General features: G+C 34.7%; 5 protein-coding genes across 5 annotated transcripts in view; 3 read left to right on the top strand and 2 right to left on the bottom strand.

Annotated features, from left to right (window-relative positions):
- The window catches only part of CBG18654, a gene marked incomplete at both ends in the record, with an annotated part of 3,922 nt that extends 3,314 nt beyond the window's left edge, over positions 1-608 (top strand). Inside the window, 3 exons of the mRNA XM_045238438.1 lie at positions 186-271; positions 346-447; positions 492-608. Of these exons, the coding sequence (XP_045096544.1) occupies positions 186-271; positions 346-447; positions 492-608 (305 nt within the window). The remainder of the gene's footprint in view (positions 1-185; positions 272-345; positions 448-491) is intronic.
- Positions 609-2,309: 1,701 nt separating this feature from the next.
- Positions 2,310-3,105, bottom strand: CBG18655 (the record flags this gene model as incomplete). The annotated part of the gene is made up of 3 exons (XM_002638393.1): positions 2,310-2,546; positions 2,594-2,767; positions 2,929-3,105. 3 exons carry the CDS (start codon positions 3,103-3,105, stop codon positions 2,310-2,312), a joined length of 588 nt encoding a protein of 195 aa, XP_002638439.1.
- Positions 3,106-4,618: 1,513 nt separating this feature from the next.
- CBG18656 lies at positions 4,619-5,745 on the top strand (the record flags this gene model as incomplete). Its single annotated transcript, XM_002638394.1, has 4 exons — positions 4,619-4,752; positions 4,848-5,250; positions 5,300-5,417; positions 5,465-5,745. 4 exons carry the CDS (start codon positions 4,619-4,621, stop codon positions 5,743-5,745), a joined length of 936 nt encoding a protein of 311 aa, XP_002638440.1.
- Positions 5,746-6,752: 1,007 nt separating this feature from the next.
- Positions 6,753-8,690, top strand: CBG18657 (the record flags this gene model as incomplete). The annotated part of the gene is made up of 3 exons (XM_045238437.1): positions 6,753-6,773; positions 6,830-7,448; positions 8,281-8,690. The coding sequence occupies 3 exons, from the start codon at positions 6,753-6,755 to the stop codon at positions 8,688-8,690; spliced, it is 1,050 nt and encodes a 349-aa protein (XP_045096545.1).
- Positions 8,691-8,806: 116 nt separating this feature from the next.
- Positions 8,807-9,896, bottom strand: part of CBG18658 — a gene marked incomplete at both ends in the record, with an annotated part of 2,101 nt that continues 1,011 nt past the window's right edge. Inside the window, 2 exons of the mRNA XM_002638396.1 lie at positions 8,807-9,105; positions 9,415-9,516. Coding sequence (XP_002638442.1) covers positions 8,807-9,105; positions 9,415-9,516 — 401 coding nt within the window. The remainder of the gene's footprint in view (positions 9,106-9,414; positions 9,517-9,896) is intronic.

Here is a 9,896-nt window from a genome sequence, read left to right as displayed (position 1 = left end):
GGAGAAGAGTGGTCATTAGGGAGAAGAAGTACTATAATAAAACGTCTAAAAGATATTCTACAAAATACGTTAAAAAAAATCCTACCGACTATAGATGGAAAATCGGGATCAAGAAAACAACTCATAGACTGAGAAATGAAGGTTTCAGTAGCACAGAAAGTGTTTGCAAATTGATAGAATTTTAGAACGAAATGCTCGCCTCCGTCGAGATGATAGTGACAGTGATCAATCTGATAGTGAAAGTGATGTTGAGGATTTTACTAGTCATACTGTAAGTACGACGGACGAAGATGAATCAGATGTAAAATAAGAAAAAAAGTTCAGAAAATAAACTTTCACTTTCAGGCAGATTCTGTATGGGACCAACTCATTCCTGTGACTGATGATGACAAAATGAGCGACTCTTCATATGAATACGAGTCAGATTTAGATACTAGAGCCTCAGATGTGATATTTTTTCTAATGACGGGTTCTCAATTATACGTTTTCAGATCGATTCAGTTTGGGACCATCTAGTTCTAATGGATGATGAGGGAGAAAATCTCGATGATTTAGAGGAGAGTGAAGATGATGAAAGCTACGAGTTGAGAAGAGATCTACGACAATAAATTTCAAAGACTCACTAATTCTCCTCTGCTGCCTGACTTCTTCTTTTTCCTTTTCTGTCTTCTTCTTCCTTTTCTTGTTCTTCCTGTTCTTCTTGCTCTTCTTGTTCTTCTTGTTTTTCTTGTTCTTTTTCTTCATCGTCATCATCGCTTTCGTCGATTTGTTTTGTCTGATAAAAAATTGAACATTATTAAAAAATTATTAAGCCATTTACAACCAAAGCAGAGACAGTCGGCTCGAAGCGAGAAAAATTGCGGTCCGGGAATAAATTGCGTACGAATCGAGCAATGCAATTCGGAACCAATAGAGAATTTGAAATCTTTGTTTTTGGGCAGAATGTAGCGGCAAAAAAGCAATAAGCGAAACTTTGCTTTCTTCTAAAACAAAAAGGTTTATGAAGTTCTTTTCCAATTGTATAAACTTATTCGAAAATTCCGAAAAAGGTTTTTGTCCGCAGCCCTTCGAACGAAAGAGACATCCTAACGCGAAATTCGAAATATTCTAAAAGAAAATTTTTTCTGCGACTAGACTACACTTTTAAACCTGTTCAGATAACAAATCAAAAAACTCCGGCAGGTCGGTGAGACAAGATTTTGCTTGAAATTTGCTTGAAAACTTTTGCCTGATTTTCTTGCTCACAATTTTTCCAAAATGTGTCAATTTTTTGATATCTAGTAAGCTGTTACAACAGCCACCAGAACGGCTTTCACATTTTTTACAGGTACACGTTCCATGAGTATTATTGAACAGCGCTGATGTCAGAGTTATCAATTCGTTTTTCTTCTTTTCAGAAGTTATTTTTTGCTTTTGGAGCGCATTCTCTTGGGTTGGCTCATAAAGATAGGGAGAAATTCGTTGCATTTCTGAGATTAGAAAAATGTTAGGGTATTTTAACACAGAAACGAAGAGCGACGGAATTTCTATCAAGAAAAGAACAATTTTTCACAGGCCTTATGAAAATGCATGAACGGTGGTGAAATAATTAGTCAATTGTACAAAATGATTGCGAAATCGTTCTATTTTTTACGGGATTTACGATGAATTTAAAAAAACTGGGTTTTAAACAGTTAAAATTGCTAAAAATTAAAAAAAAAGCCGCAAAATAAAAATAATGAAAAAACATGAAAAGTAGTTTGCGCGTACGATTGCGCGCTTTAGGTGCTAACACCGCGACGGCAAAATACACATTCCCTGAAATTTTCCCCGAAATTTTTGCTGTCTAGAGTGCCGAGTCGACTCGAAAATCGATGATTTTTGTCGACTTTGAAAATCGACACAGTCGACATTCAAAAATTCGAAAAGGCTATTTTTCGATGAAAATCGAACTTTTCGTTGTCGATTTTGCGTCGACGGAAATCGACAAAAGTCGACAAGAATCGACTTTTGTCGATTTTGCGTCGACTTAAAATCGACAGAAAAATCGACAAAAGTCGACAAAAAATCGACGAAAGTCGATGAAAAATCGACTTTTCCGGACTTCAAAGTAAAATTTCACCTCGAGAAATGTTTTTTTCTAATTTTTTGAAGAAATCATTGTAACAACTTTAGTTTAGAGTAACAACTTTATTTTTATGGATAAAAAACAAATAGTGTAAAACTTAGTTTCCTGAAAAAAAGTTGGGGTACAAAATATGATGGCAAGGAAAATAGAAGAAAATTCAAAGCGACAAAATTTAAAAAAAAGGGAAGAAGAAGAACAAAGTTTATGCCAAATTTGTGAAGTAAATCAACAACAAGCCTGCCGACATTAGCTGCCGTTGCAGACGCGCTGATAGGCTCGATTCCCAGAAGCTGGAAATAATCTTGTTTGTTTCTATGATGTTTGTAGCATAGCTCACCTTCGACTTTCGCTCGAAATTCTCAACATAAAACACAAAAACGGCATAGAGAGTACTATCCATGTATTTTGCGCTCCATCCATCTACAGAAATCCAGACCTTCTGTAAGACAAAAAACTATTTATGTGATGATACGAATTGAATCAAACCTCAGCATTTTTCATCGACTTTTTACTAATTTCCACATATTCCTTTTCCTTGTCTGCTAATTTTTTTCTAAGAGAATCAGGCGTCAGAATTTGATGATCTGGATTAAGCTTTCGAACTCTCGAAAATGTTTGTTTTTGAGGAATCGGAAAGGCACAGTCGAAGAACACATAGCTCTGAAAATGATAAGCGTGGTTCATTTTTAGAACGGGATACAACTCACATAGCCAGATCATCATTCGCATCATTTTTTCAAATTATTTGATGCCGTGGCTCTTGATCTTTGTGTACTATCTAAAATTAAGAATTTAACAAAAATATATAATTTTCTGCTTACCGATCTTTCCATTTTTTCAACTTCTTTTTCGTGGTGACTGTTTAAGTGCTGATGCATCGTTGTGGTCGAAGAATGGAACTTTATGCTCCTTCCGCACAGTTTACAGGTCACAGTTTGTCCGTTTCTTTGTTTTTCGAAGAATCGCCACGCTTTAGATTGATTTTGTGACGAATACATCTGCAAAAAGCAAGAATGTCGTAAATGAAACAGAAAAAAAACAAAACACTCAAAAAAAAACAAGAAAAATACGGTTTTTCAGTGGAAAATTCGATGAAAAATGCCTGTTTTTCATGAAAAATACCCCGGTCACAGGCAGTTTCTAGGTCACCGGTCGTGTAGTCCTCTCGGACAATAAAGTCGACAAAAGTCGACAAAAGTCGATTTTCTGTCGATTTTCTGTCGATTCTTGTCGATTTTTTGAGTCGATTCAAAATCGACAAAAATCGACTTTTGTCGATTTTCACTTTCATCGACTTTTGAAAAGTCGATTTTCTGTCGACTTTTTGAATGTCGATTTTTGATCGAGTCGACGAAATCGACACCGATTTTGACGATTTTCGTCGATTTTTGTCGATTGTCAACAATCGACACAGCACACTATTGCTGTCTGGCCTCCTTTAAATAAATTTTTCCGAAAGTTCTAAAATCGGAATTTTTGAATTTCCTGATTTTTTTTTGAATTTGCTGAATTTCAGAAATTTGTAAAATTTCGAATAAATTTAAGAATTTTAAAAAAATTTTCATTCAATTCTAAAATGTCCAGAACATTTGATTTCTCGAAATTTCCCTGAATTTTCTTCAAGTTTCCGTTTTTCGTAAACATGTCTGTTTATTATTTTTTGAAATTTGTAATTTTCACGTTTGTCCGAAAAACTCCCCAACAAACTGTTCCAATTTTTTGAAAGATCTTGTTCTGGATTTTCAAATAAATACGTGTTTTCAAAAATTCAATCCGAAATTCAGATGGAAGTGGGCGATCGGTTCACCTACTCGCGACCGCGCTTTTGCCGTGCCGTTTGCGGGATCTGCCATAGTTTCCTTTAGAATAATTATATTCACAGGTGATTCGCGAACAATCCGTTACGGATTCTCCGCCATTCGCGCGCGGATGAAATAGGAATCGTATACGGACCGTACGCGAATCCGTAACGGATCCGTTTCCGACTCATTCTTTGAAAACCCCCGCCGCTCCTTTTTTCAGTTTCTCTTAATTTTTGCTGAGTTTTCATGATAGTTGTAGACTTAGTATTCGGAACTTTATTAAGAAAACATATAAGAAACAACAATCAAACGTACAACAAAGTTCGAGAAACTATGAATATCCTTTTTTTTGTTGAACGACCAGCCGGAACCAGAGCAATCTGAAAAAAAATTGGGAAATTTTCCGATTTTTAAGGAGAACTTCCACGGAAACCATTTGGAGAAAAACATTGAGAGGGGTTGTTTTTCAAAATTCGGGTTGTTTTTCAAAATTTTGAAATTGTGGAACCGTAGACGATGAAAAACCTGCTCTACTGAACTAGATTTCCTGTGTTGTCAAAAAAAATTTGGGCAATTTTTATGGTGGATTCGTCACGTGGAAAATGCAAAAAAACTCTTAAAAATCCGAAAACCAGAAATTTCAAATTTGAAATACCAAATTGTCTTTTCAATTTCTTTTTCTGGAATTTTTGCAAAATCGATGAAAAATATGGATTCCCAAAAAACCCGGGATAATTATACTTGTGAGTTTTTAAAGATAATTTCTAACAAAAATGTTGAAAATTGTTCCCAGTTACTACAACTGGGTCGTGCGAATTTGAAAATATTCAACAACTATTCAATGTAATGATTTTCCAATAATTGAAATCGGATCACTTGGAGGAGTTAATTGGTATGAAAAAAAAAGAACTAAATAAAATTTAATCAACATTTTTCAGGAATATAACTCTAAAAAAAGGAGAATTCATCAATATCTGTCCAAAAATCAAAATTTCGGAAAACGATGAGCAATTGAATTTTCGACTCAGTTATTTTCTTTCGTTTGAAAATTGGAAATTTCCGAAAAAGGAAACACTTGCTAGCAGTTGGGGAAAAATTCTTTTAAAATCTGGACGCAGGATTACTGGACAATCGATGAATATTTATGAATTATTTGATCCTGACAATGGATGGATTAATTCTGAAAATTCGTTGAAAATTTCATATGGTATTCAAATCGATGCAATTCAGAAGAATAGAATTTGGAGATTCAACTTTTCGGATTCCCATTTTAAAGGACAGGAAAAGAAACATGGGATTCGATTTGAGTATGAAGAGGATTTCATAATTGCCGAGGAAGAGGTGGGACACTTTTTTTTTGAAAAAAAAAATGCAAAAATCTTTTTTTCAGATTCTCAAACTTCATTCCAAAATTTTCTCCGACGGAAACTCTGGATTTTTGGGAGAATTCAAAGATTTCAAACTTCTAAAAGAGTGTATGCAATGTGCACATGGAGTTCGAATTGACGGTTGAAAAACTCAAAAAACAAAACTATCCCAAAAAAATTATTTTCAGATTCCAAAATTCCAGAAATCCTTCAATTCGCTCATAACTTGAAATTATTTAATGTCATTCGTTATTGTGAACCAAAACTAATTGAAAAATTGCCGCGTGGCAAACAATTTCCAATTGAAATGGTTTTAAAATATCGACTGAGACACTATTTGGGATATTTACTAGAAAAAGAAAAAACGAAAAAAGAAATTTGGGAATTTTTGAAAAAAATGAATTTGGATGAATTGGATGGAGAGACGATGAAGTATTTTGTGGCGAAATATTTGTATGAACTCTTTTGATTTTTTCCTCTTTTTTCGATTCCAATAAATTTTATCATATTTTTTGAATTGTCGAATTTTCGTATTTTTTTCAAAAAAAAAAATGATATTCCGTATTTTCACGTTCAAAAAAAAATTTGGTAGTCTGATTTACAAAAAACTTTTTAAAACATATATAAACATTTGTATTTGAATTAACGCATTTTTTGGTACATCAACTGAATTAATTCGAGTAAAAGCAATGGTTGTGAAGACCCAATTGTTCCGATACTTTTCATAAATACGAAGGATTACCTGGGAATTCGGAATTTCAAAAAACCATTCTATCAATTGACCATTTGGAATACATCCCAGAACTTCATAAATAATTCCGTGATCCATTATTTTTTGGAACGTCCCTTCCCAATTTTTCAAACGAGGATTGGTTATTCAGAAATTCAGAAATTCAGAAATTCAGAAATTCAGAAATTCAGAAATTCAGAAATTCAGAAATTCAGAAATTCAGAAATTCAGAAATTCAGAGAAATTCAGAAATTCAGAAATTCAGAAATTCAGAAATTCAGAAATTCAGAAATTCAGAAATTCAGAAATTCAGAAATTCAGAAATTCAGAAATTCAGAAATTCAGAAATTCAGAAATTCAGAAATTCAGAAATTCAGAAATTCAGAAATTCAGAAATTCAGAAATTCAGAAATTCAGAAATTCAGAAATTCAGAAATTCAGAAATTCAGAAATTCAGAAATTCAGAAATTCAGAAATTCAGAAATTCAGAAATTCAGAAATTCAGAAATGCGATGTTTCGACTAAATTATAATGAGCATCCAATATCATATCTTTTTCAAAAATTGTTGATTCCAAAAATGTCAATTAACTTCTCTTTCAAATTTCTCGTCGCCATCAAAAAAAATTGTCAACTGATAAGAACAAAAAATAGTACATAAGCAGGAAGAAGCGGAGAAAAAATTCATACTGATAAGAAAATTTGTTTGCGACTTTTTAGAAAATTTTCCATAACTTGACTTCCAAAAATGAAATTGGTTTTGAAACTCGTGAGTTTTTTCTTTTTTTTCTGAAATTTTCAGCTTTATTTCTTTGTGATTTTCAGATTCTCCTTCTACTCTCTCCAAATGGATTTTCGTCCCAAAATTTGACTGGTCCGGATCTTGTGGACCATATTAACAAGATTCAAAATTCTTGGAGAGCAGAATATTCTCCAATTTCTGAGTTAGAGATGAAATTCAAAGTTATGGATCTCAAATTTTCTGAAATTTCCCCAAAAGATGAACCCCTTACTGTACAAGGAGTATATGTTCCTATCTCATTTGATGCTCGGGACCACTGGCCAAACTGCAAATCGATAAAACTGATAAGAAACCAAGCATACTGTGGAGCATGCTGGGCATTTGGAGCAGCTGAAATCATCTCGGATCGTATTTGTATTCAGTCCGGTGGAGCGCATCAGCCGATAATCTCAGTTGAAGATATTTTATCGTGTTGTGGGTCGAGCTGTGGTGAAGGATGTAAAGGAGGTTATCCATTGGAGGGCCTGAAATTCTGGATGAATTCTGGAGTGGTCACTGGTGGAGATTATAATGGAACAGGGTGTCAGCCATACACTTTTCCACCTTGTTCCTCTTGTGAGGCATCGAAAAGTACGCCGAGTTGTCAGAAAAAGTGTCAAACGGGGTATTTGGAAGCGACGTATAAAAATGATAAGCGTTTCGGTGAGTGTCTATGTTTAAAGGCGCATAACGGAATCATGGGAGTTTGATGAAGTTCGAGAAATCAAAACAAAATTTAATTCAAAAACCCAGGAATTTTCATAGACTTTTGACTATTTTGAACAGAGTTATAGACGCCTAGAGAGACGCAGATAAACGAAAAACTCTAGCTGTCTGCACCCTTGACTTGTTTCATGACTCATAACTCCCTTTAGAATAGTAGGAATCACATTAAATTTTCAGAAGATGAAAAAAAAAATTAATTCATGTTTCCTGAAATTTTCGTCCAATTCAGACTATTTTGAACAGATTTAGGAGCGAAGTTGTATCAGAAGAGACGCAGGGAAGCTAGATACTTTACGCACTTCTCACTAAAACTGGCATAACTTTCTTCAGGATTGTAGGAATCACATCAAATTTTCAGAAAATGAAGAACAGGATTCAAGTTATATGTCCGAAAACTTTTATCAAGTTCTGATCATTTTGAAGGGAGGTATGAAGGAAATTGTATGAAGAAAGGCACAGAGAAGCAAGACACTCTGCACTATCCTTATTCAAACATCCATAACTCCCTTCAGAACTACAGGATTTTTATAAAGCTTTCAGAAAATAGAATAACAAGTTCACTTTATGTCTCCTGAATATTCAATCAAGTTCTGATCATTTTGAAAGGAGTTATAGCCGCCTGAAGAGACGCAGAGAGCTAGGGACTCTAATTGTCTGCACCCTCCCCCTTCCTCTTTCTCTCTGGATTCAATATTCAAACTCTCATATATCTTTTCAAAATCATCTGATTTCTATGAAACTTTCGAAACCTTCTAAATTTCGTTTCCAGGAAAATCTGCCTACCGTCTCTCCACGACAACATCCTCCAACAAAATCTCCACAGATGCGATTATAACAATTCAAACTGAGATCTATAATAATGGTCCTGTGGAGGTCTCTTACAGAGTATTCGAAGATTTTTATCAATACAAATCAGGAGTTTATCATTATGTGTCAGGGAAATTAACAGGAGCACATGCAGTGAAAATTATCGGATGGGGTACAGAAAATAAAGTGGATTACTGGTTGGTTGCCAATTCTTGGGGTACTGATTTTGGAGAAAAAGGATTTTTCAAAATTCGAAGAGGAACTAATGAATGTGGAATTGAGGAGAATGTGGTGGCTGGATTGGCAAAAAATGGAGGCACTAAATTTGGTTTTTTCATCGCATTTGTGGTTTTGTTCTTTTCATATATTTGATCTAATTTTCTGTGCTGAACTAATGAATTTCTGAGAAATTATCAATTTTTTTGAATGTCTGATTTTATAAAAATCGATATTTCGACATTTGAAAAAAAAATTTAACAAAAAATTATTTATTCCCAATGAACCCATGCATTTTCTGGGACATCAACTAGATTAATTCGAGTAAAAGACACAGTCCAAACGGTTTGATACACGCTTTGAATACAAAGAACTTCCGTGGAATTCGGAATTCCATAGAACCACTTCTCCTGTTCTTCATGTGGTATACGTCCCAGAATGTTATGAATCATGTCATCTCCCTCCGAATCTTCATATTGTAATTGCCACCTTTTAAAATAGGGATTGGTCAGGAATGCCTGCAAATTTTGAAATCGAAAAAAAATGTTTTCTTGTTTTTCTCTTGTGTTTTCTGAAAATTTGGATTGGCCTGACCGTTTTTTGAAAGAGAGGTAGACAATTATAATGATCTGGAATAATGATCTGGAATACACGAAAGTCGCGTCAAGACACCGAAAATACGTGAATGCACCGCAAATGCGTCTAACTAGGGAAGGCCCCAACTCGGGTGTGGCGATACGGGTGGTGACCTTTATCATCTGAAAGCTGACATTTTCCTGATTCCAAATCTGTTTTCAAAAAGTGCATTGTCGCGGTAGTTTTCGAGAAAATTGGGTCGAAATTTTCCAAAAATGATGTGGATTTTCAATTCCTTCCTCACGTATATAAGTTTTGAAGCGTTGAGAGAATGTGGAAGCGTGGTCGAATGGATAGTGAGGAAGAATATGAAGCGGGTACTCTCTGGTTCGACTTCCTCGAGCTGCTAAACTTTTTTTGAATTTTTTTTTCATTCTTTCCGGTGACCGTATCTGACTTGTAGAAATGGACATACGTTATCGAATCTTGTGAAACAACTTTTTTATTGATTCTCTTTGTTTTGAACTAATTCTAGCACATTAGAAATTTTTTCGAAAATTGAAAAAATGCAAAGGCGATTTTCTCAATGGCGATTTTCTCAAAAAAAAAAATTTTCAGGTAAAATGCGAACGGATCCGTTACGGACGCTCAGCTTTCGCGCGCGGTTGAAATAGGAACCGCATACGGACCGCACGCGACCCGTTTTCAGAAAACCACAGCACATTATTTCGTATTTCTACATATTCTATCCGTTTGCGAACTCCGTATCCGATCCGATTGCGAATG

This window comes from Caenorhabditis briggsae, assembly GCF_000004555.2.
Source record: "Caenorhabditis briggsae complete genome, chrV, whole genome shotgun sequence".
Taxonomy (NCBI): Eukaryota; Metazoa; Nematoda; class Chromadorea; order Rhabditida; family Rhabditidae; genus Caenorhabditis; species Caenorhabditis briggsae.
This window is presented reverse-complemented; position numbering and strand designations above follow the sequence as displayed.